The following is a 27,471-nucleotide window of genomic DNA, read 5'->3' on the forward strand; positions in this document are numbered from 1 at the left end:
GTACACCTCTGAACTGAGGCAGGAACTGTCCGGATCCGCACTGCGCATGTGCAGCGCAACGTACGCCATACGAAGATAGGAATAACTTCCGGAGGTCAAAGGTAACCGTCGTGTTTGAAAACATGGATCCCAACAAAGTGGCTGGAGGTGAGAACTGTTAGCTGTAATATGTCAATAACACCTCTTATCGACTTCACTCGACTTCCATGTATGTGTATATGTAATAGTCTGTAACTCTAGTTTGCTTGACTTTCAACAGTTAGCTTTCTTTAGCTAGCATATGGGAGGAAACACAGTTCGTTGCTAATTTTGTTAGCTTTTTTTTTTTTTGTTTAATATATTTTAATAAAAACTTCTTTTACCAGTTGTACTTTGCGACTCTGGTTAGATTTACTTCAGTTTTACTATTACCCAGTTTTGTTGGATCAAAGGAAAGATATTTTAACATTTTCTAATGTAACGACGCTTGATGTGTGTTTGGGGGAGGGTTTTTCAAGCATTGCAGTATACGAAACGATGTATGGGGGTGAGATGTATTTAATCCATCGTGTTTTCTTGGTGTTCGTTTATGTAAACGGCGCCCAAGTACATGACACTTATGATCATGTAGCATTTCGTTATATGAAATATCTGCCATAAACTGCTAGTAATGCCGGATAAGTATGAAGTCATTGAATTGGGCAACTTTATTTTGTCATTCGTTTGTTTTAAGCTTTCACAGCTCCATACTCCATACTTTTTTCTTCATCGTAAGAATTACTTCCAAAAGGACTGTTGAATGATGCTCAAAGTTGAAACTGCTTCCCATTCAAAGAAAACGACAGAATTAACACAGCTGAACATTCACTGGAAGAGCAATTTGCCATTGCTTTTTTCATACAATCACCTGGATTAATGATGACTACTGTGCTTGCCTCTTTTGCAGCATCTGACAAGATGAATGATGATGGAGACATGGCATCTGTCATGGGATTCTCTGGGTTTGGTATGGCATCCAGCACATATATTATTTGTTTAATATTTATGACATATGATTCATTAAAGTTATTGTTTCTTCCAGGTAAGAAAGCCCGGACATTTGACTTGGATGCCATCTTTGAACACACCCGACGAACAGCAATTGAGAGGAGTCAGCGTGTATTAGGTAAATTTATCAGCAACTGTGATATGACAAACAGATTAGCTATGAACTTGTTTAGTTAATCAGAATTGGTGCATCCCCAGAGGAACGGCAGAAGGAGGCACAGATGGAAGAGGAAGGTGAAAGCTCCAAGTCAGTCAAATCATCAGTCCACACTCAAGGAGACAAAGCTGCTGCTGCCCGTTCCAGGTACTTTGAGGATTCATTTTGAGTGAATGTTATATTACAGTTAGGTCTGGCTGCAAGTACCTCAGAATTGTCTTTTCTTTTCTTTTTAGAAAACACGAGAGTGACAGCAGTCATGACAGTGATACGGACACAGAGCTTATTGGGCCACCGGTACCTCATCAGAATACGGCCCAGGATGATGATGATGATGATGAGCTTGTCGGACCTCCTCTTCCACCAGGTTACACAGGCAGCACAGCTCACTGTGAAGATGAGGATGAGGATGATCAGGAGGGCCAAGATGATGATGATGACGTATGTTTGACCTATTTAATGGAATGTTCTTCATGGAAGCAAAACAAAAATATTTCCCATTTGTCCAGAGCCCATCTTTCCGTAATGTCACACAGACCATTGTCAAAGCAAATATTTTGACATTTTGAGATAAACACAGTTGTTCCAACTAACACAGTGGTTCTCAAATGGGGGTACTTGAGGGCACTCCAGGGGCTATGTGAGATTTAAAAAAAATATATACATATGTTGAAAATAACAATCAATTCAAAAGCCCTTAAAAATGGTTTAGGGTTTTTAGCTGAGTGCCCCTAGACATTAGGGGGCACTTCACTGAAAAAAGGTTGAGAACCATTGAACTAACGTACATTATTCCTGTATAGTCAGCTATTTAAGGGTCATAACAGAATGTGCAGGACAGCAAGACATCAAAATTAAGTACATAAATAGAATCAGTCATAGTTAATTTTATTATTTACACCTTTTTGTTATGATATGTCAAAATGAGTTCTGGAAAACGATCATATTAAAGCACCAACATGTGCTTTTAATATTCCACCAGTAGATGGCAGCAGAATGAGCTCTAAGCTGTGAAGTGTGCCAGCCTGAGAAGGATGATTATCTTGTGTTATGGGACATTAGTTCTGTTGTGTAGTAGTTGTGGTTTTTTTTTGTTTGTTTGTTGTTGTTTTTTGTTGTTGGTTTTTTTTTGTTTTTTTTTTTCTTTTTTCACTTTTATTTATCACCATATAAATCGGATTTCATGAGTTCTTCAATTTGATTCTTGAGCATTTTTAGAATAGGCATAAGTAGATGTCAGGAATGCTTGAACAAGTACGTGTAATTAAGCTTTGACCATTGCCATTCAACAATGTGAGCATTCCCAGTCAGTAATGTGCAGCAGATTGCAGTCACATGATCATTAAATTAAAAATGTCATAAGTAAGTGAATGTTGTCATGAAACTGACTTCTCTTACCCTTCACTGTATTCATCTCATCCTTCTCCTGCAGAATCCAGTGAAAAAGATTCCAGACACACACGAGATCACTCTGCAGCACGGCACGAAGACGGTAAGTTGTCTACTTTTAGCAATTAGATAATAATTGTTCAGTCTGTTGTTCTGTAGAAATGTTTTTAGTGTGTATGGCAGTGGTTTGTAATCAAGACCAGTACCTTACTGTATTATCCAAATGCTAAACCAGCTCACAATGCAGATCTGCATTAGTCATTGGATTTTCAGCCGAGTGCTGAATTAATTTAAGCGGCAGCAAGTCTGTTTTTGCTTACCTTTTTGTAGCAGTGACAAAAATGGCAACATTTGTAGTGAGTTTTTGTTGTCTATTTAGAAAGTGAATGTGTTGTCCAGTTTTTAAATATGAATAGTTTTATCATCACTCATGAAAAACTTTAAATATATAGCTTGTCTTTATTTGGTGGCCTTTAGTGAAGGCAGTGTGACTACACTGTCAAAAATTTCAAATGGCAGCAGCAGCACACTACCACTGTTTGTTTGCCTCTTTTGGAAAATGAGTTGAAAATGAACTATTTGGGTTCACAGACTGTCTTTACTGTTTGAATAAGACAATTCTCTCCTCAGGTATCGGCTCTTGGTTTAGACCCCTCTGGAGCCCGTCTGGTGACTGGTGGATATGATTTTGATGTCCGTTTCTGGGATTTTGCGGGAATGGACCAGGCTCTGCAGGCCTTCAGGTCACTGCAGCCCTGTGAGTGGTGAGTCCATTTCTGAGAATACAATGTGGAACATCAACACAGTTGCTTGACATGTGGTTAATTAGTTTCATGCAAACATCCAGTACACTCACTGTGCCAAAGTGTACACACAAACACAGATTTGTTGAGCTTCATTGAGCCTCACTCTGTGACATCCTCTCATTTCATTCAAAATGAGCCATTCACAAGCAGATGTTTGCGATATGTGGGTGTTTGTGCGTCTACATGTGTTTATTCTATGTTTCACTGAAGCCATCATCAAAGATGTAATTCTTTTTGGTTTTGGGAACCAGCAGGCTGAACTAGAACAGGCTTCACCTTATTAACAAAAATTTATGCTACATTTAATGTGATTACAGTGTGATCCAGTAGCCTGTTTGGTTTACCAACCAGCTGGGCTTTAAATAGAAAGCTGTGTTGTCGAGGGCCACACTTCTTTTTTCCTTAGTGAAGAAAGCTCAGTGAAACTATTCAGGGATATGTAATTAGCTGCTGACCACAATTAAAAAGAGCAGTGATAATGGCTTCACTCTCCTTTCAGCAGCGTAACTGGAAATGTTTGTGTCCCATTTACCCCCTGTTGTGTTAATGCTATCTGACATTGATTTGAATTGCTAATCTCACTTTGGTCAAGTGGTCTAGATCTCTTCACTTGCACGCATGACTGTAAATTGTGGTGGATAAACGTGTTATGCAATGTTTAATTGGAAATATAGATATCAGATGTGTTCAAGCACTGAATATATTTACATATTGCATTAATGTATATCGTCACTTTGTGCTTTATTGTGAGACAAGTCTCTAATTGCAGATATTCTTAGGTTTATTTAATTAATTAAAATAAAATAAAATAAAATAAAATTTAAATACTACCATATTAATTTTAATTATGGTAGTATTTTAAAATGCGGGTGCTGGTGGCACAGTGGGTAGAATGCAGTTCCATAAACAGGAGGCTCCAAGTTCCTTGTCATCGACACCATTTCAGTTCCAGCCGGTGTCCTTTGCTTCATGTCATTCCCTTTTCTTTCCTCATTTCCTGTTGCTCTTCAAACTGTTCTATCTAATGAAGTCAGAAAGGCTAAAAAATCCTAAACAAATAAAGAAAAAATGCCTTCATGCTCTGTTATGGATGTTTGTTATTAGAAGACCAATCATCAGATGAGTATCAGATGTTATGTTGTTTTGTTCCTATAGCTACATGTATCTAGTGCTTGTTTTTTTCTTTGAGCCATTTGAAGGAGGAAAAGCTTCTTATATAACAATATCTTTAGTGCAGAAGTCTTGTAAAATTATAGTACACAGATGGCTTCCAGGCACAAAGGCATCAAGATTTACAGTGCATTCAGAAAGTGTTCAGGCCTCTGTTTTTCACATTATGCTGCAGCCTTGTTTGAAAATTTCCTATTTTTCCTCTATTATCTTTTAAGTTGTTTCTAAACTTTGATTCAAGCTCACCTCTGGGAAAGTCAAACGATTGGATGTGATTTTTGTCTATAATGTATTACAGCTAGTCATGCATATCATGGAAATAAGAGTAAACTGCCTGTAAAGATCTGGGAAAAAATCTGTATCTTCTTGGAGTACCTGTTCTTGTCTCAAATGTCTTTGTAATGTGTGTTTTCTGACTCCTTAGTCATCAGATCAAGTCCCTGCAGTACAGTGTGACAGGTGACGTCATCTTGGTGGTTTCCGGTAATGCACAGGCCAAGGTGTTGGACCGTGATGGCTTCAATGTCATGGAGTGTGTGAAGGGAGACCAGTACATCGTGGACATGGCTAATACTAAGGTATGCCAATGTGTTGCTTACAAGTAATTGGAATGTATCACAACTTAAGTCCATTTTTATTGTTTTGCCCATCCTTTATATGGATGATGATAATGCTGTGATCACTACAACAAAGGTAATCGCAGCAGGGTCTTTAAAAATTAGATGAACAAGGATGTACACCTGTAAACTAAGCTTTCAGTTTTTTATTTATTTATTTTTTTAAGACCTCCAGTGTGGTGATACTGCCACACATTTGAGAGTCATTATTACCAAATCATTAGAATAATGACCTAAACTGTAATATAGAAGAGTAGTTTTAACGGGGAATTAATCTTAAAATAATACATCAAATTAATTTCTATAGGAACAGCAGACCGCCCAAAAGTTAGTGGTAATTCTACACTGACTTGATGCTTGGCGCTTCTGCTCTGTGGTTTAACTCTGCCATTGAATAATAGCAGCAAGGTGTAGCTATGTGAGGATAATGGCCTGTGCTGTGTGACCAGCCAGAGGCAGTCTCTGGGGAAGAGGAATACCACATGCCATCTGGACTGTCGTCGTTCCTCTCTTGTTTGTACCAACATCCACAAAGGAAGATCTTAATTTGGTGTCCATGTTTGGGTTTTGCTGGGTTTAAGAAACCTCTATTGGTGGTCACTAACCATCTGTGCCAGCTGCAGTGTATTTAGACATTGTTTATACCATCCATATGTATTATCTTGAACAAGTGAAGGCCCATTGATCGCGAGCAGTGTTTCCTGGATCTCCTGCATTCTTGTCCTGCTCAGTCCCATCTGGAGCTGAAGAAAGAGTTAGGTTCAATGAGAATGCCTTTTGGCTTGCTGACAGAGTCCCAGTCGATTAGTTGTGTCTTGTGATAATTAAATCGGTCCCTTAACATCCTACTGTGTGCAGATTTTTACCACACAGGGCTATATAGGCTTGCAGTGCGATTCACAAACCAAAATACAAAAGCAGCAAATTGTTATATTTGCCAAGAATGTTTGGTATATTTTAGTGTGAAAAACTATGTGTAATTTTCTGCCACTAGGGGTCTCTCAATCTAAAGAATAACAAGATTTTGGTGATTTTTGAAGTAGCATGGGATCATGGGAGTTGTTGGGTTAACTACCACTGCCATCCTTGGAGTCAATTACTTAAAAAGATGTATCCTCCTTCAAAACAAAAGGCTAGGGGATTAAAGGGTTTGAAAATTGCTGGAAACATTTGAGATAATGTATGTACTCAACTCAACAAAATGAATGGTATGGTTTTAGTTGTTTTCAAACAGTTTACACCTTTTAAATGTCAGATGTAAGTATGAGTATTCATTTATATTATCAAAACTGTTCATTAATTTTTATGACTGTTTAGCTGTTTTGATTCATTGACTGTCCAGCTCCATCTTTAAGTTAATTACTGAAACATGTCAAACTCATATTTAATGCACTGCCAATCAGTTTTTCTTATTATGGAAGGTTCTTTTCCAAGCTCTCCTCCATGATTAACGTATTTTTTTAAATAATTTTTATTTTTTTTTTGTTTGCCATTAGTTAGAATAGCAATCTGTTTCTTTTTAGTCTTTGGTAATCTTTGATGCTACAGTGAGGAGGTAGGGGGAAACAGAAAGTAACGGCTCTTTCACTCTAATCATAAAACTCTTTCATTCATTGAGTCTCATCTCATTTGAGCTTTAACATAATCATATAGTGAATGTGTATTTTACCATAAAATTTAACAACTAGTACTTTGTTATGAAGTTTTTTTGTCATTTTGTCGTTAAACACCATGACCTAGGCAGGTGTCTTTCATTGATTATTAAAGTGGTGTGTTTAAAGTATTTGATGGTGAACAGGCAGGACGCTCTCTGGTGCACACATACCAATGTCATTTGGCTGACTTCTGCTCCTGCAAGGCTCTGCTTTCTTAAGCATCCTGTCAAATAGCAGTATGTCATGTCTGAACTCTTTTTGCCGCACACTGACGTGTTCCTCTCTGACCTGGTGGTAAAAGAGGCCTCTCTCTGGGTTATTCCACTTTGAAGTAATTTGTTATGAGTAATTCTTGGTGGGACTACTCTGGAAGAGGAAATGTCCAGACGTTACTCTGACTAGCTGATTGAAGCTATGGCAGAGCCTTCTGCACTGCTTCAGAGTTCAGTGGCTTGGTTGTACTCTGAGGTCTATGTCAAAGAAGGCCACGAGCCAAGGTTACAAAATAATCAAATTAAAGGGCCTGTTCTGAATGGAGAGTCCTTTTACAGCACATTCAAATGGAGACCGATAATTGGTCCCACCCTGAAACTTTGAATGGATCTCTCCAGATAGAGGCCCCACAGTTGCAATATACTTCACCCTACAAGGCATTGAGAATAAATTGTTCCGAAAACATGATGGCAGCCATGAAACAATTAACTTAACTGATGAGCTTTTATATGGCAGTCTTGGCTCAAGAAAACTGTGTAGAACCATAACGGTCTTTGCATATAATTTGGTTGCAGTGATATTGCAAAATGTGTCCCTTTTTATTTTACCTTCATTGTTTCCTCCTGGTAATCAGCTCTTACTAAAACTGCAACAGTAGCCTGTAAATACCAATTGAGTTTGGCATTGTAGGGAAATGCCAAGCCTGAAAGTCCACGGTGAAAGCTGGATCCGCAGTAAACCCCATGATTCATGTGTTTGCACTGATTTTCAAAGCTAACAACTGGTCTCAAACAATTTAGTGCACTTCATTTTCACTTTCTGTTCTTTCAGGGTCACACAGCAATGCTAAACTGTGGCTGCTGGCACCCCAAGATTAAAGAAGAGTTCATGACCTGTTCCAATGATGGGTGAGTTCTTAATAGTTATATGAGCTATGACATGCAGGTATAGCCTAACTCCTCTCTGGCCTTCTTGTGGCTGCTATTTAGTATAATCCTGTAAACTTTTTCAAAGAAAAACAATCACTGAATTGGCCACTAAATGTACAAGTACACCAAATGTTCTACATCTGTTTCTCACTCTAAACAATGAATTACATGCAACATTTTATACTGAAGGTTGTCCAAATGCCCTGTATTTGATTGCAATAAATTGGACTACAACAATACTGCAGGATACTACACACACACACACACACACACACACACTTTTTAATCTGTTCCAGTTAACAGTGCTCTGTCCTCATCAAAAGCAACACTAGTCCCATATGGCTGCAGACGCTATAACCTTTTGCTGTGTGTATCGCTGTGCATGGTTATTTGTGAGTGAACGCACAGTGATGAGACTAAGTGAGTGTGACAGGCAGCAGTGCAGGAACCCAGGGCTATCATCATTAAGTGGAAACAAGGGCCTGGCTTTGTGGGCAGGCCACAGCCCAGTGTTTACCAGTGTTACTTCTCTCCCAGATGTGGAGGCTGGTTTATTTAGCTCTTGTTGAGGCTCTGGAAATCCTCCCCTGGCACGTTAGCACTGGGTGTTGTCCCTGGCCAGCTTACAGTAAAACAGTGGAGAGGAGCGCACAGGGAGCCATTCACAAGTGGAGCAGCTGCATTTGAGGAAGGTTCACAGCAGCAGAACAGGTCATCACAGCAACCTGACTCTGAGATGGAAAGAGGCAGTGATGAAGAGAGGAAATGAGAGAGGAACTGCCAATACTGACCTGCAGGTGTAGGAGGTTGCCTTTCTAACCCTGATTAAATTTACCATATTGCACTTTTACAGATCACGTTTGGATTGTGTACTGCAGTACAGGGGTTACCTGGTGAGAAAGTGATTTACTTTCTTGACTGTTTATCGCTCTTTGGAGACCCACTACCCCTCAAACTTCACATTTCCTGGATCAAAAGTCCCTCCCATTCCTCCAGTTCACACAAACCCCAAGGGTTTCAACTGGTGCTACACACAAAGACCACGTTACTTACACCCTCGTCTCTATTATCTGATTAATTTTCAGTCATTTTCAGTAATCTGTATTTTATGTTAACATCGACAAAATACAAAGGTCTTTGCTAACTATCCTGGTATGTCGAAAGTCTCAGATGAGATGCCCCCCTAGAACTCTTGATAAAGATTATGGCAAATTTTGTTTTAAAAAATTAATATAGATTTTTAAACAGAGGTCCGAGAGCACTTTGATAGTTTCAAACTTTTGTACCCCACTGTACGTTTTGAGGGTGTTTCTTTGATTGACGAGCATGTGGGCCACTTAGATTCAGAAGTTTTTTCCTTTTAGTTACTTTCTTTTTAACTCTACCAGGGTTAGCTCAACTTTTTGAATACTGGCTTTAATATTTGTTAAAATGTCAGCTTAGCCTTAAAAAATTATTTTCTGAAAGAGTAACATTACAAACATTGCGTCCAAATCTCTATGAATGATAACATCAGTCCCTTTTCCAAAACTTCAGTAAACTTCAGTTTTGTCTTTGGTTTAAAAATTAAAACCATCAACTGGCTTCTGCAAGATGCTGAATGTTTTTCTGAAGCTACTGTGAAACAGTAAAAAATAACAGTTATTACTGTTGCTTCTTAGATGGACTTTAGGATCATGTGCATTATATGTAGGCTTTCAGTCTCCACAGATTATTAATGCTCCAGTTGTTATGGGGCGTCTGCGGAGAACCACTGTGTCCTTTCTTTTCTCCTCACCACTACGTCATGTTTGCTCCTTCATCAACTTCATTGTGAATAGGTAGGGTGTCTGCAGAGGCCACACCGTTGTCAGTGGGCCTCCTAAGAAAGGACAAGCAGTTGGCCAACAGCACCAGTAGGTGCCTGCTACTGGCGTCTGCTTACACAGCACACCAGCATATAAGTTTCCCAGGTTTTCCTTCCTATGTCAGCCCATTTAGTCTTTGTTGCGTTTATTTGAATAGGTTATTAAGCATGATCACTGGACCGCCCAACCCCTTAATTAAAGATCCCCCTGGTTGGGTGGAATCTCATTCATAAGAACTGCCTCACAACCCTTTGAATGATTTCATCAACACAGACATTTTTTTGTCTGAGAGGTAATGGATGAGCGGGAAGTACTGATGAAGCACTTTAATAATGTAGCAGCAGGGTGGCAGTGATTGTTCCTGCAAACTGAGGGTTGAAAAGGGCTTGGACAGGATTGTGAAACTCAAGTTGTTCGGTGCAAAGCATTTCTGCTCGAACTGGTGTGAATGTGTCAACGTTTCACATTCTTCTGTCATTCTGTTGGACAGTTGTTGCCATTGTAAAACAGAGGTGTTTTCCAACAATATGATCCAAGGGTACCAAACATGGAAGAAGCATAGATCCACTTTAACTAAATCTTTACTGAAAGAGGGCTGTTTGAAAACAGCACATTTGTTTCTCAGAAAGTGAAGGCAATAAGAACTGGGTCTGCTCCCAGTAGAATTATTTCTTTGGCACACAGGCAGCTGAAGCATGACTGGGGCTTGTCAGTGGCGTTTTTTTTTTTTTTTTTTTTTTTTGTTTTGTTTTGTTTTGTTTTTTCTTCTAATCGACAAAATCTAATGGTATAAAGATATTTGAATAATTTATGTTAAAAGTTTAAAAAAGTTACAACCCATTATTGTTAACAAACTATAACCATCAATAAAGAAACTGTAGCATTACTGGCCTCAGGAGTATGACAATGCTGATTCTCTGTTTCATGTTCTACAATTCTGTAGGAGAACAATCAAATATTCACATTGTGCTCGTTTTGTGACTGAAATTTCCGCCAGGGGTGCAGAGGATAGGGCCAATGGCGACTATCTAATGGGGCCCACATGTTACTTGAGTTCGGTTTTGAGACACACTTGTGTATTTGCACACATGAATACACACCATTTTAGGAATGTTTCCAGGAGGTTTAAATGCCAGGGATTCCCTTTGTATTGGCTTGATGTCAGGGCTGCAGCTGGAATTGGATGTGTAGCTGTATGCTAGGAGATCCAGAGGACAACATGGCAGGTCTTCTTACTGCTGAGGAATAAGCTTGTAAGTCTGGTATATGAAGGAATCATTTTTTGAGAGTATCCACGAAAATTGAAAAAATTTACTCAGTCGATGAAATTTAGTTTGGTGAGTCTTGGCAAGTAATGATGAGTCGGCATCAACATTTTTTTAATACTTGGAATTTGTATATTTATATAGACCGTTTGTCTCCTGTGTCCTGATTGATCATTGCAGGCACACTGATGATTGAGTAGATAATCTATTTTTCAGTGCTTTTAGCCAAATACATGATGATGGCTTACTTTACATTTTTTGTAGAGAGAGGACATTTCTGATGGATTTTTAAAGGTAATCTGCATGACTGAACTGGGATGAAGAGTGAGGACAGACACTACAAAGTGTGTGTGTGTGAACATGTTTGGGCAATCTATAGTCACACGTTGGGTTCATCCACAGTCCAGCGCATCTCCTGTTGCCTGCCTTACAATGCAACTGTTCCATATCCTGCCCAAGAACGCACATACCATGCCTCTAAGGAGGGCCTTTATCCTTTTTGTTCAATTTACAGTCTCAGCTGAATTTTTGACATCCAGTAACTTTGGTCTCTTTAGTGTGTCTGTCAATGTTTTGTGTCTTATTGAAGTGAATGTCAGACAATGCTCTTATGGGGAATTCCAGTCGCGATGTCTCAGATTGCCTGATTAAATCTGAGTAATTTTGTTCCTATAGTGTGTGTGATCTCAGCAGCTGATTAAGACATTTTTAGGTTGAAACTCCAGCTTGAAGCCACAGTAATAATTTTCTGAATTTCCTTGAACTGGCACTGTACCCGCGGTACGTCTTTGCTTAAACCTTTTGCTCCCTTGCTTGAATGTCACTGTGCCTTTGCATCCTCCCAAATCCGTCTGTTATTTCCACACTTTGTCTTCTCCTGATGGAGATGGAAGATAGAGCATCTTTTCTCCTAATCCGCTTTTCTCATAGCAGAGTACCAGTTAGTCAGCCAACCAGCCAACCGGCCATCAGGCAGCACCATGAGCTCTATTGCCGGAATTTGACCAATAAACAACCTTATACAAGATGGATGCCTTTCTTTTCCCTCTTTCTTCTTTATCTGATGATCTGTGAGAATGATCTTAGCAACTGTCACCCCCACTGGGCCTATAACCTAACATACAGATAAAATCTGGGGCCAGGGGAGTTGTCAGTCCTTAGCTGATGTGTGAATGACTGTGCTACCTCGTAAAGTGCACACGCATGACTGAGGATGTGTGGGTCTCATTTTTATTACATTCAACCCTCTGTCTCTGAAGCATATGAGCGGGAAAAAGGAGGCTGCTGATTGAATGGAAAACAAGGTTGCAGGGAAGAGAAGAGCATGAAGGTATTGCTCTTTAATGTTTTTTTGTTTTTTTTTACGTCTTTTCATGCCACATGTGAATATTTTGACATTTCATACTCTTGCAAAACAACCATCTTGCCTCCAAAAATGCAGTTTAGGACTGTTCCAGGTGTTACCCTCTGGGATAAAAGGGGCAACTTCAATTAAGTTAAGCTGCAGTTCATGTTTATTTTTTTTTTTGTTTTTTTTTTCCTGATTCAGTTTTTGATATTCTATTGGGAGATGGAAAGTTTTAACACTTTGATTAACCTTAGCAGAAGATCATATATTAGAGGCAGTTTCCCCTCCCTACCCTCTTCCATCTGTTTGCTGTGACAGGTGAGAGTGTGCAGTCTTCATTTTGTCTGCGTAGTTGGCTCCATCCTCTTGGCTCTTTCCCCCTGACGGCCAGCCATGCCATGTTTTGGAAAGAGTCCTTAGGATAAATAGCATTCCTGCTTTTGTGTGCTATTCAAAAGGTTATGTTGTCTATATTGACTTGACAAGATACCTACAGTCTTCCGTAAACAAAATGAAGATGTCTGTGTGAGGCAGCAGGTGAACCAATTTGTTATCCAGTCCATAGCTATCGCTCTTTCTGATTTACTCTCACATACAGATGCATGTATGCTCTTGTAAACAGTTACTGCACAATACAGAAGCGCCCATGATGCACTGTGCAACTTCCTTTTTATATATGTGGCTTTTGCACCTTTTTTTTTTTTCCCCATAAAAAGTTTTTTTTAAATTCATAAACACCTTGGCTTTGTATGGGTTTAAACACTGTGCTTCAAACAGAGTTTTATTTGACCCTTACCAGTTCACTCTCAAACCATATGTCTTCAGCTGGCATTTGTGTCACATTGTTAGACTTATCCAAACACAGTTGAATGAGTGTGTGTCTGTGACTTTGCATCCAGCCATGGAGGAATCTTTGCCTTGCTGTTAGTAGCAGCCCTGCCTGTCTGTTTATACTCCTCTGCTGACCTCATGACCCAAAGGTCATGATGCTCACTAAAGTAAGCAGTGGGTCATAGACACATTTGGACACACTCTGTCTGGCGGTGGTAAATGTTGCCCTAAGTTTTTTTTTTTAAAGTGACTTATGGTGCTGATGGCAACTTAGTTTGCAATGTCTCATGATTCTAACCGTTCTTAGAGGATTATCACATGTTTATTTGCAGGTGCAGCATTTTTCAATTTTCTTTTTGTTTATGAAATGCTCTTTGATGACATTTTTGAAATTTCCATCTGCATAACATTACCATCCAGTATGTCTTCTAGTCTTTTCTTCCCATTCCCACTGCAAACTCCTTCAAGTATAGCATTTTTCTAATGAAGCAGCAGAAGATATAATAATTTACACTTACGCCTACACAGAGTTTGTAGTTCACCTGTAGGAAATTTTAGCATTAACTGGACTTGAAATGCATACATTTCAATGAAAACTGTTTAAAAAAAATTAGTACGTTCAAAAAATTTTGGCCGGTACTGCATATGAAAGGTTTTCTTGCCCTCAGTGGTCCTGCTTGTGTAATGTGTTCAACAGATGTAGAGGAAGAATCAGAATTTCATGGAAGCTTCAGATATGCTTGTCAGACTGATCTATTGTTCTGCTGTTTGCTAACCTCTCACCCTGCCACACATGGCTGCCTATCTTCATGTTCAACTGAGCCCCAGTCATTGGGGCACACTTGTTCCATGCTGTATCTCTGTGTGATTTAGATTTATTTTGTTGATGGATGATGTTAATGGCCAAATGTGATTTGAAGTACATGTACTTCACAATTGATTTGTGACAGTAAGGATGAATTAAATACTGTCTGTCCACAGAACTGTGCGCACATGGGACTTGAACTCGGAGAAGAAGCACAAGTCTGTTTTCAAGCCCCGCTCACTTCAGGGGAAGAAGGTCACGCCTACATGCTGCACCTATAGCCGTGATGGGAAGCTTATTGCAGCTGGTTGCCAAGATGGAACCATCCAGATTTGGGACAGAAACCTCAGTGTGAGTAAAACACTATGTGTCTGTGTTTTACACAGATACATACCAAGCATTACAATGTGCAAACAGTGTTGTAAACATAGGATGTCTGTTTTGTTTTTGAGTCCTTAGGTCACAGGCCAGAGAGGTCAGAGTTCAACAAGTCACTAAAACTGCCCAGAAATCAATTGCTGTCTTTAAAATTTGTTTGTACAAACTGGGTTGAGAATAATATTGAATACCCTGTCTGACCTTTATTGACCCTGTAATCACACTAACCAGGTACTTTTAGCTAGATATTAATATCAGCATGCTAACAGTGACAGTGTTGACACAACATAAAATGAGGGTGGTTGGAATTATAATCTGAGGAAAAGGTATGGAAACAGCAAAGTGATTACATTAATATGTATACTACATTTAATGGCAATGTAGCCAATAGTTACTGAGACATTATACTCAAAGCCACCACCATCCTCATTGCTACACTGCTGGCACGAAAAAATATAGCAATTATGTAACTGAAATATCTGATGTTTAATGATTGAGTTGAGTAACATGAAAGTTGCTACGAAGCCCAATCGCAAATTCCCTTGTAGATTTTCCACTGTTAGTTAATTAGGTAATTAATGATCAAAGTGTTCATACCATTTTTCGAGATTAACATTGCTGAGGTAATAGTTGATCTTGGCTCCTGGGGAGCATTGCTTCCACTTATTTGGCTGCTCTCACTTGAGTTATTTGACAAATCGTCACTGTGGATGAAAATGACTTCCATCCCCAGCAGGGTAATGCATTTCCTCCATCTTTCTTTCAATAGAGCTTCTGAAGCACTCTAATGTTACATCATTGATGGTTTCTTCTTAGTCCATGCCTCCCAGCCCACCCCTGAGTCTGTCTTATTTATTGTCGTCACAGAGACAGCTCTCTGGTCAGGATCTGGGCAGCAAATGGATATCGCTTGCTGTTTTTTCCTGATGACCAATTGCAGGGAAGGGTTGGCAGCATATTGCTTGTTGCTTTTTCATCTTTAAAATACACCTACAAATGACAGGAGTTAGGACAAAAAAATTAATAGAGTGGCATGTTACTGTTAAAATGTTTAGGGAACCAGCAGCAGTGTTTTTAAATATAACATGTTATCATTCCAGTGCAATATTATTTTACATCATTTGTATTATTAGCTCTTTTTTAATCATCACAAATTACTTACTAGGGAGTCCCAAACGCATACAACCAATTTTTAAGGTGGAAAATAAAACCCACACAAAGATATTGCAAAATAAATTGCAACTCATACTGGGACAATAAAGGTTTTGAAAAACTGGGCAGGAGCTTATTTTCATTCAGATTCAACCTTGTTTTCCCGCCCTGAAGGTTATGGCACGTTTCTACTCTAATTCATTTGTTTAATGCCATATCCTTTCATCTGTTCAACTCCCGATGTGGACATGGTTGAATGCTCCGGTTATTTCATATGAGAATAATGACAGTGACAATTAAGCTGTAGTTAGTGAGTTGGAACAACCTGATTGGACAGAAGGGCTTATCCAGATTAGTAAAATGAGAAGTAGGTTACACAATAATTACTTCAACAGTCAACTTTATACTCACAGGACACTCAAACAATCGAGTTATATTGGAGGTTTGTTTTTCCTGGAAATATTATCCTGTTGTAAGAGTGTCTGTGCCTGTTTGTACCCAGTTGTATAGACCCCTGCCTCTCCTCAACTCGCCCATCATTCTACCCCTGGGCTGCTTGTAGGAGCAGACTTCGAATGATTGGGTTAAAGCTCTGAAAATTTATTAGCCCTCCTTCTCCGAACTAAATATTTACCTTGCCTCCCATAGGAGCTTACAATAGTCTTGTCTGTTGCCTGACCACTGGAGCCTGTCTTGTCTGAATGGCTCAAAAATTTAGTCAGTGCCCTCTGCCCTAATCAGCAACCTGTGCTGCTGACTGAAACTCAGCCACAAGCCTAAAAAGGAGTTGACCCCTCAATGCTTTTATTGTAGCTCCCTCCCCCCCACGCAAACGAAGCCTACTCTCTGTTGTATCACTTCTATTACTCATGGCAAGAATATGCAGGCAGATCAATCATGATCAATCATGTACATGACCTTGATCTACAGCTGAGCCTGAAGAGAAGCTATTAAAGATGACACATGGTGCTCTTGAACCCTGACATTGGCTGATTGATCCTATGATGGGAGTCAAGTAGGTCTCTTTCAGTGGGTTGCCACAAAGAGTGATTGCATGCTCATTCTTTGACCAAAGGGGTTGGTGCCAGAATTACTGCATATAAATGGTTGCCAGGTAATGTGCTCTGTGATACTTTGTGGTAATGTTTTGGAACGAAAGTCTGCACCCTCACCCGCACAGAGATCTAAAGAATGCTATGATATCATTGGTGGACTTAGATGTTTTATGCTTCAAAGTGGGACCCAAAAAAAGGTGGCTTTGATAGACTACATGGTATGGAGTCATTCACTTGTCTTTTGCACGTGCTCTACTTTTGTCTCTGCAATTAATCCTAGTTATGTGCAAAGACAATGATCCCTGAGAAATATTAAGTGGGTCCTTTTCTTTAGCCCATCTTGTTTTTATGAAACAAATCAAGATTTCAGGTCCTATTTTCTCCACTTAATACACACTTTTTGTTGAACTTGGGTTATGCATAACCTCACCAACATTAATGGCTGGCCATCAGTTACAGTCAACAGGGTAAAAGGAAGGCCAACACAGTAATTATGTTCTTCACAGTATCGCCATCGTCCTGTAACTATAGAGCTGACAAAAATTCCAATGAAAATGTTTAAAAATAGTCTAGTCACACAGCCTGAACCTGTCTTTGTAGAAGTATTACACACGCAATCAAAATGGTCCACCAGGCTATCAAAAGAAAGTCTGATCATAAAATCTTTGCACAGGATCTTTGTCCCGCACCATGAATACTGCAGCTCTGTTTTTCACTCCTCAGCAAAATATTAACCCAAAACAAAAAAAGACGAACACTACAGAATCACATTTTTTGCACAGTATGTAGCTGAAACCAAGAAGAATACAGTTATTTTAATATAGCCTGCTAGTGGACTGTCTGGACACTCAATCCTGCATCTGTGATCCTCTAACACACAGACGGCTTCACATCACATCACCACTTGTTGATTTCCATGAAAGATCAGAGCAGCTGTCCAGGGCTGTGGTTTGGCCACTTGATTCTCAGAACGTAACAAAGGTCGGAATGAGATGTTACAATTGACGACACAGTGGCCATCAATAAGTCTTTCAGGTGTGTGGTTGTGAAAATATGGAGGTAGGAGAAATGCAGAGCCGTGCAGTATTTTTATAATGATACTCAATGTGGTTAGGAACAGTTGGCCCTGTGGTGGATTGCTATCATAGTCTGCTGAGGATGAAACCCAATGCTGTGTTCCTTCAGCTATGTATCAACTCCTGCTGCTGAATGTGTGTACATGTGGATCAGGTCTGTGTGCGTATCTAGCATGGTGGTGTGCTTTTGCAAGTACAGTGGTATATGTAATGTCATGGATGTAAATTTGTTTGATGAAAAGGCACAATGGTCTGTGTGGCATCTTATCCCGATAAATATTTGAGTGAAGGGCAAAGCTCACAGGGGATGTCACAAGGCATGAGAGAGGTTTGAAACTGTGTATGAGAATCTGGTTTCACAAACCGGCTGTATAGATTATCACAGGAAGCAAACCCCAAGGCATCCACCAATGCCAGCCAACACGGGGATAGTAAATAAACACTTTCACAACAGCAGTATATGATCTAGAAATAGCTGCATGGGGTATGTTTTATATAAGCAGCTTTAATAACCACAACCCTTCCATTAACAGTGGTACTTTTTAGATTCATCCATTTATTTGGTATGCCTATTATAATTGTATATTCCTGGATCTGCTTTCTTTTGATCATTAGTTCTGGTAATAGCATGTGATAACAGCAGATGGTGTTCATCTTAAATGGAAAGTTCTTGGATGAAAAGAGAAAAAAATTGAATGATGCAAACAAGAGCTCATAACTCTTCTTACTATTTGACCTGAGGAAACCTTTGGCTATTGTGAATATTGGGTTTTGAAACAAGTTCTTTTAGACAAAAAATGAAAAGCATCTGTGCATCCCTCTAAAGTTATACAATGTACATTTCATGACCTATCCCTTGCAGTTGATTTATGGTGATGTTTTTACATGTTTGGCTCCATATATTCTTGCCTTGCGGTCTGCACCTTTCAGTCACAAGTGTTTTCCTGAAAATTTAGAAACTAGCCCAGACTATTATGTCTGGAAGACCCATTGTGATCAATTGGTTTTGAGCTTCGTGCAACAGAAAAGATAACTACCCCCCCCACCCTACCCCAGCCAACCCTTTTGTTCATAGTCCATATATCCCGTCCGTACTATTTGTACCTACCACATCTACATGTGTCCACAGTTAAGTGAATGGGAATTCTGTGTTTGGTTAAGCTCCCATTGTCCGTGTCCATGGGCACATAACACAACTGTGGCAATGGCCACTGTGAATGCATGATTGAAGTTAAGCCCCCTGTGCCTGTGTTTAAGGCTGATCAAGAAGAGCAGACAATTCTATAAACTCAGGCACCATGTACTTTAAATTCTGTTCTTAAACTATTCTGTGCCTTACACATTATACATTCGCTACCACTTACTGGGTGTGAGATTGTGTATGGCCTCACTGTTCCACTAGATTAGAAAATGTAGTGCATACATTAAAATTGACCTCTTAACTTTCTCAGCCAACTCAATTTTAACGTAGCAAATAAAAGAATGGGTATATAATCAAAGATCAAAAAATTAGGAAAATGGAATTGAGTCAAAGGTAATGCACGATGAAAATGGTGATGAAATGAAGCAGAAAATTATCCCTGGGGAGACTATAGAGGCTAAGTGGCCGATGCCTGAAAAAGTAGAATCCATGTTATCTGCAGTTCAAGGTAACAGTGTTATCTGTCTCATTCAAGTTAATAACTTCCCTCCATTTACTTTGGAAGTGAAGCATGGCCCCGTTTCTTGTATCATGAGGACACATCATTCATCTCACGCTCCATTCTTTCACTGCTCCTTTTGCCAGCACTTTCCTATATTTCTCTATCTTATCTGCCTTCTACGCTCACTCCAGATTCCTTATCCTCCTTTCTTGGTCAAAAGCCTATATTGCTGCAATTCCCTTTTCACTGATTTATTTGCATTCCGTTTAGAATTAATGAAATTGTGCCGTATAAACCAAGGTTATGTTTGTTTGAGTGTCAGCAAGCTGACTTTCCAGACGATTGCTTCACCAGCATCTACTAATGATCAATCTCTTTAATTTGAAACTAGCTAAAATTACGGCACAAGAAGGGGAGTAAATGTGCAGAGAGGAGAGAAAGGCATTCAAATAGTCCTTAAACATTTGGTTAATTAGTTGACTTGTTGAATTGTTGACCAGTAATTAGATGACTTTGAGTTGGTTAAGCACTGAAGTAATTTTTTGAAATTAGTAAATGGTATATTTTATAGACTGAATGTTTTGATTAATTGGAAAAATTATCAGGTTAATGTCTAATGTAAATGATAATTAGATACATCCCTTGGTGTAAAATTCAGTCAAAAAATAAAAATCTGAAAATTCCATTGTTTTCCACTAGCATCTATTTTTAGGTATCAGTTAGAGTTTATTTGACAAATTTTGACATCTTTGGATTTATTCAGTAGTCGGCTCCTTTTTTCACTATTGTCCACATTTTGTTTGGTCATTTACAGCTTTTCTTCACTTCTTTTCCTTTGTGTATATGTGTAAGCAAGATAGAAAAAAGCAATTATTTGTGTTGATGAGGCTGGGGGTTGTTGAGCTGGGTTATTTCCAGTTTAGAGTTGTAAATCTGCCACACACTCTGTATTACAGCAGTACACCACTTACCCCGAGCAAGTGCTGACGAAGTACATTGAACAGCAGTTTAGCTGCGTTAAAATGCTCCTGTTTGCAAAGGATACATCGGCTGCTGGGACTTGGATTAAATATTTTAGATGACTTTTGAATCAAGAGTACCGCAGTTAATCGTTGTTTCTATAAATTCCACCACCAAATCCACAAACCTCGAAATCTGTATTATCATTATTGCTTGGAAACTGAAGCAGGTCCATCCTGCTGCAGTCAGTGAAGCTTAGTAAAGGCATCATCCTACTGAGTGAGGAATAAAAATTGATGACATCAATTGAGATTAAGACTTAGATCCCCTCTCTAACAATATAACGATGTATAAAATTGAAGGAGTGACAGTTTGATGTTAGATAGTTACATTCTTTGCCAGCTTTCTTTTTCTTCAAGCACTTCTGAAAGCAAGCCTGTATTTGTTAAATGATCCTGCTGGTTGCTGATATTCTAATGTGACACAGTAATTGTTACTGGCTCAGATGTGCAACATGAGGATGGCTAATGATGAGAGAAAATCAATAAAGAGGTGATGTTAGCTCAGGCCAGCAGTGTCTGGTGTGTGCTATTGGCTAGGAAAATGTATGCAATAGGAATATTATAATACTATTTCAGGTACAACCGAAGGAAAAATCGAAATACCAGACAGGCACTTAAGCTTTCCAAGGTAAATATCCACAGTCTGTAGTCTTGCTACTGAGTGTGACTGGTACAGTGTGTGAAGTTGCTGGTATTTCTGAGGATTTAGAAGGCTTCATAGTCAGACTTTGGAAGGAATGGAAACTTTTTTTTGCTTTGCTTTGTTTTGTTTTGAAGACAAAGAGAATGAAAAAGTCGTACTGTTACAAATCATTGTCAGTTTCATAGTGCAGTTCATCAAGAGATTATATGAACTCTTTAATATTTATGATCACTAGTAAACACCGCAGCATGTTTATGGGAACTGCAGAGAGTAAGCCAGAACTGCACCAGCTATCCATTTTTTTTCTATGATTAATGATGAATTTCATCTAGTCAGGTTATTTTCAGTTTCTGCAACGTCTTTTGAAATGCATTTGTGATGAATATCATGAAGATAAAGTATGATATAAATACACTTGAGACAATATTTTCTCAAATATTTCAATTTTTTTTCACTTGCACAAGTCTATGTTTTAGACACAAACAGGAGTGACCTGCTGCTGTCATGACCTTTGTACTCTTTTCATGTTTATACGCATTCACATAGGCCCTCAGTCTTAAACTTCAGTTGTGTTACACATGACTTCTAAACTGTGAACAACATATTATGGTCAATCAATTGCTTTTACTCATTATTTCTAGGTCCATACAAAGTTCCACTGTCGACAAGCGCACACTCCAGGATCAGACACCTCCTGTCTCTCTTTTTCCTATGATGGCATGACTCTTGCTTCACGTGGAGGTAAGAGAGTGTTCTCATTCTCCTGCCTAATCCCCACAGGCAGCTATTGCTCATGTTGCTCACAAAGTTGCATTCATCATCAGCCTGGCTTGGAGCCACCATTTTTTATGTCCAATGCTTGATTATTGACCTGAAAAAAAGAATCTCCTTTCTCATTGTGCAACTAAATAGGGAGCACCACGTCCAAAACATAGATGATTAGCAAGAGATAAAAACAATCAATTTAAGGAAAATGTGGTACACCAGTTAGAAAGTAAACAATTTATTAAATTAAAATTTATTTATTAAATTTCAATACTACTTACTTTCAGAAGGATAAATCTTAAGATTTATACATCACTCCCTCTGTTTTTTCTAGGTGATGACACTCTGAAGATGTGGGATATACGCAACTTCAGGAAGCCTGTGAATGCAGCTACTGGCTTAACAAACTATTTTTCCATGTGAGCATTTTTAATCATCATCTGTTACAGTCTGTTTGCTGTTCCTGTTACGCATGGGTGGCAAATTCACTGTCTGTTTTGTAATTTCTCCTATTAGGACGGACTGCTGTTTTAGTCCAGATGACAAGCTTCTTGTGACTGGGACATCAGTGAAAAGGGATGAGGGAAGTGGGAAATTGGTTTTCTTTGACCGAGCGACCTTTCAGAGAGTTTACGAAATAGATGTCACTGATGCAGTAAGTTCTTCATTCTTCACAACCAACTCATTACAAGAGGTTTTTCAGCTGGTTGATATGATATGTTGGTTACTAACCAAAATGATTCAGAATTATGCACAGTGGAAAAGACACATAGCAAATCCCTTCGAAAGCACAATGAAACCAATGGGGATATAATTTTTTCTCTTTGTTAGCAGTTTGGATTCACACAAAATTTCCTTTAAAATGCTTTTGTATGATTACATGTTTAAAATACAACAGTATTCTATTGTCACATTTCGTCGATTGATTTAACTTCTTATTTAGCCCAGTACAGACTGCTTCCAGTAGATTACAGCTTCATCCTGTTATTTATGTTAGCTGGTATTTAAACATGTGGAAGCTATTTTTGAACAGAAAATATAGCTAGTTTTGTACACCAAGGAGTTTTGAAGAGGCATATCCAGAACTGTGTAGTCATTAGCTTCTATTTATAATCTTGAAATAACAACACTAGAGACAGTCTCCAAAATCAATTAGAATATTATTTGAACTGATACCAGATCTCTTAGAAAGAGAGATCAAATATCAAATAAACCAGTCCTCTGGCCATCAGGGGATATTTTTCTTTTAAATCACTGTCTCAAAAGCTCTCCATCTCTCAGTTTATATAGCAGCATATGTGCAGTTTTTCCCCATCTTAATCCTGGATGAAAAATTAACAGTAGCATTGTTTAGAGGGAAAGTACAGAGGAAGATGAGAAGAGCTATGGAGGAGAGAGTGGAGCAAAATATGGTCTGAGGTAAACTTGGAGAAAATGCAGTAATGCGATCTTTCCTTGCTTCAAATCATTCTCACAAACCTGTGACAGGACAGGTAGTGATGATTTCACATGCATGTCCTTTTAGTTACATTTAAAATGTTATTATATACAGACACAATGAACGTGTTCAGACCGACTACACCGTTGACACTTATCACTTAGCATATGCTGTACTTTTACTAATCCTCTTTTCTCAGAAATTCATTCAGTGAGGACAACCAGCCCCAGTGATAAAATGCAGGGCAGAAGTGCTGTCTTAAATAGAAAAACTTCTGCTTCGTCGCTTCCTGCTTCTTCTCCATCCCTACTTCTTCAATCCCTTTTCAACAAATTTAGCACTGTGTATCTGTAGTCATAACAGTGAGGACCAAGAGAGGCTAATGGCTTCTAACTTGCTGTCTCTGGCTAAGGCATGACTTTTTCACACGGGTCATTGAGTGAACATGTTTTATAGAGGGGGAAGAGACAAAAGCTGTGTTTTTGTGTATGTATCCTCCTGCTCTGCCAGCCAGCTGCTGTTCACTTACAAACCTTGGCACAGCATCCACACCCCACTGCACAGTTGTACTAACTGAGGGGAGGGGAGGGGAGGTGAGGCAGTTTGTGTTTTGGTTGGCCCCATTTTGTCTACGTGAACGTTTAAGATTGAATTCAGTTTAATTTTTCACTATTTCTAATCAATGTTTAACCTGAATTTCACTTCATTACAGGCTTTAAATTAAAAAAAAAAATAACTGGATTGCATGTACTTACCATATAATAATGTGTCAAACAGCTGTTGAACTTCAGCATAAGTCTGCATAGATATTTCAATTAAGCGAGCCACCTGAACCCTCAGTGCAGAAATCTGTAGTTATAAAAATGGAAAGAATAATTCCAGTGCTTGAAATAAATAAAATCGCTTAAGTAGTGTCAGTCTACCCAGTGAGTGCCAACTGACTGGAAATACTTCAGTGTACCTACCTGCAAAGCTCGTTGTCATTCCAATTTCTTACACTTGCTTTTACTAAGTGTTTCTCAAAATTAAAACAACCTGTTGTTAGCTGCTGGTGGTAGGCTACTCAGCCTGACGAAGGTAAACAGTGTCACCAAGTTGAACTACTCTTGACTTGTGTCTTGTAAAAGGCGACATGGGTGTTATTATTTATTCATGCACAACACAACAACATATGCAATGAAGTCTTTGTATTTAGCAGTTGTTGTTTGTTTGTATTTAAGGAGAGTGAACCAAATTAGATGGAACTTGGAATTTGCAATCATTTTACAGTTTGGTGACCATGGCTATAGGCATCAAAGAAATTGACATTTCGGGTCAAAGAGTCTCTTTAGAACAGCAACCTACCTCTTTCTTCTTTTTTTCCTTATCCTCTAAAGAGGGCAAACATTTGGAAACTATTTTATTGACCTTACATTCATTCCACCATCTGCCAATGCAGCTTCAGTTCAGTTTTGCATGAAGAACTGCAAAAGCTCTTCCTGTCTCGTCGCCCATCGTGCTTAGAGAAATCCGTTAGATTTCCCATAAAGTCAAACCTTTTCCACAAAAAACTATGAGACAGGTACAGGCTGCCAATTGTCCCTTGGCAATGGTTTATTTGTCTTAATTTTCCTAACCTCTCAAACTTTATATGGTATCAGTTAAAGTATTTTAATCAAGCTTCTTTTCCCTACCAAAAGAAAATCATCCCATTTAACCTTTGAAGGCATCCACATATTTAAACTATTTGTTTCTGTCATTCCTTTAACTACTTTTGATGAAATGCTTTGGTTTGTGCATCAACATTTTGTGTTGAGTGACCTCATGGATGGAGTGGGAGCATTACACATAGTGTATTAATGTACTTCATAATCTTTCTAAAACTCAATTAAAAAAGTGACCATTAAAGGGATTGGTAATCCGTTGTTCAAAATTGCTTTCTCAATATTTTGTTTTTGATATTTTGACATTATCTGGATCTAAGGAGAAGGTTTACAGTAGGATAGTAAGGGGTTATTACTAGATTGCCCTAATACATTTTGTAATAATTTAAAAGCAATTCAGATTCAATAGTTTATTTAATTTAATTAAGATTCCAAGCCTTTGCAAAATGTATTCAGCTTCCCCATCAAGTGTAATCATATGTCCCTAGTCCCTCTCAATAATTTGACTACATTTTCTATAAAAATTCTAATGCAGAAAATTTAGTTTAGTAAGAGATCAGTTTTATCTGGTTGACATGCACTCAGTGAACCTAATGAATGTGCTATTTACTATGTTTACATCAGCCATCTGCCTCTCAGATCACCCAAGAATTTAAGTGCGGTCTTTATAAAGTGGCATACCAGACACGCGAGTGAAAGGAAGGGCCACCAATCATTTCTAACTAAACAGTCTATATAACCCCAGACCTGGATTGTGGGGTGTGCATGGAAGTGGAGGCTGTTTTTGGCTCATTTGGTAAATACTTCAGACACTTTAAGCTTATCTTAGTCCATCAAAAGTGGCAGGAACCAGGTTAGACCCCAGGTCTCAGAGCACTAAGCTTGATTTTAGCTGGATTTCAAAAGAAAAACCCAGGGAAATCTGCAGCCGTCATGCACTCTTTGTAATATCTGTGTGTAATGTCGGTAGGTGCAATACATTATGTGATCGCCTACACTTGTCAGCATCCATATTTGTTTTGCACTTGTAGAACACTGTGGGGTTATTTAGAACACATTTAAAGACATCATTTTGCTCCTCATTATCTCTCAAATGACAGGCTGGTGCCAATCCTTTTGAAGTCAGTTTAGCTCACAGGTCAAAGACAGAAATAATTAGAAAAAGTTCTTGGATATTTTGAAAATCAGTTTGAGCCTTTGCTTGGGAGAAAAATCATCATCCCTACTGTGAAAACAGGATTTGTCATCACGGTGAGGAATTTTTGAAGGTGGAGAAATATTCTTGTGGGCTTCATTAGTTGTTCTTTGCACATACTACATCTACCATCACATCATGCTTGATAGCTCTTAGCTAGCAAGCTTCTCTCTGTGCTATGCTGTTTGAGGAGGTCTTTGATATGAATGGTTGGGTTTTTATCCTCAATAAGCACAACCAAGCTTGGATGGTGAAAGGAAAGTCTTAACTCCTTATTTTTATTTTTTGATCATCGACTTTCCTTTCACCATCCAAGCTTGGTTGTGCTTACACAACCAAGATGATCATCTTAGTTGTGCTTACCAACTAAATCTTGCAAGATATAACCTGCCAGTTGTTCCAGTAAAGCAGTCGATAGTAATTACAGACTTCTTGGACATGTGCACACTCACTGTGTAACTGGTGTGCTGAGAGCAGCTTTTCCCTTACTGCTGGTTTCTCTTACTCTGCCTATCAGAAGCAGTGTGCATTTGGATCCACTCACTAACAACTAAACAAGGGACACAGCTGTGACTGGTGTGTCCCACTAGTGCTGCATAACTTTATTTCGTAATGACCATACATATTAGGCAAGTGGCTGTGGTCATATTTATCCCTAATCAGCCTTTGGTATGTTAATCTGATGGGACAATGATGGCTGCTACTGAGGAGCTGACTGATTAAAGTTTCCTCCTTCATGATGTGATGTAATTTTGTGGACGTGGAGCATAAACAGGAGTTCCTAGAGTGTAAACATGCTGCTCTGAATATCTGGAAAGCAGTCTTACTATTGGACTGGGCTGAGCTGTACTTGGCTGATGATATCTCACTAAATCCATCTGGGGGTGGGCCCCACCGAACTGGTCTGTTTTAGGCTGCGCTGCTCTTTCGCCTTTGCTTGCTGTACTGTTGACAGAATTATTTGTTTGACTCTGAAAAAGCAGTTTTTCTAGTTAATTTAACTGCCTGTATTCTCACTTTTATTTTCTCAATTATCGCTGTTCAGTGTTCCATTTTGTGGCTGCATTGTGCCTCGCCTCAGGCTTCGACGGTACCTGTCAAGTGTAACAGAATTCCTAGCTGTCGTCTCGCCCTTCTCTAGCGTGTAGGGACTGTCCATGTTGCTTCAGCAACCCTGTCAGGGCAATTTATAACTCATTACACGTTTACACTGAAGCACATCCACAGCGAGTAGACTACAGTTGGTCATGATACATACATGTTGATACAGCTGTTAAACATTCTATTGGCAATAACATCAGTTTTCACAGCTTACTCATTTGTTAAATCAACAATTGCTATGCTGAGATAATACAGCACAATGTCCACAGTGAATTTTTATTTTAATGTTGTTATGAGCTTAT

At 38.9% G+C, this 27,471-nt stretch overlaps 1 protein-coding gene across 2 annotated transcripts in view; it reads left to right on the forward strand.

The window, feature by feature from the left end:
- Positions 1 to 8: 8 nt before the first annotated feature.
- wdr70 (WD repeat domain 70) overlaps positions 9 to 27,471 on the forward strand; it is a 37,371-nt gene continuing 9,908 nt past the window's right edge. Inside the window, exons 1-13 of one of the 2 annotated variants that reach the window (XM_029515504.1) lie at positions 9 to 147; positions 926 to 985; positions 1,061 to 1,144; positions 1,225 to 1,330; positions 1,420 to 1,624; positions 2,616 to 2,675; positions 3,203 to 3,336; positions 4,973 to 5,126; positions 7,865 to 7,941; positions 14,235 to 14,409; positions 21,669 to 21,768; positions 22,127 to 22,211; positions 22,309 to 22,447. In XM_029515504.1, the coding sequence (XP_029371364.1) occupies positions 123 to 147; positions 926 to 985; positions 1,061 to 1,144; positions 1,225 to 1,330; positions 1,420 to 1,624; positions 2,616 to 2,675; positions 3,203 to 3,336; positions 4,973 to 5,126; positions 7,865 to 7,941; positions 14,235 to 14,409; positions 21,669 to 21,768; positions 22,127 to 22,211; positions 22,309 to 22,447 (1,404 nt within the window). In that variant the 5' untranslated portion in view covers positions 9 to 122. The other variant, XM_029515503.1, reaches the window with a different exon arrangement.

This window comes from Echeneis naucrates, chromosome 12 (genome assembly GCF_900963305.1).
Source record: "Echeneis naucrates chromosome 12, fEcheNa1.1, whole genome shotgun sequence".
NCBI lineage: Eukaryota > Metazoa > Chordata > Actinopteri > Carangiformes > Echeneidae > Echeneis > Echeneis naucrates.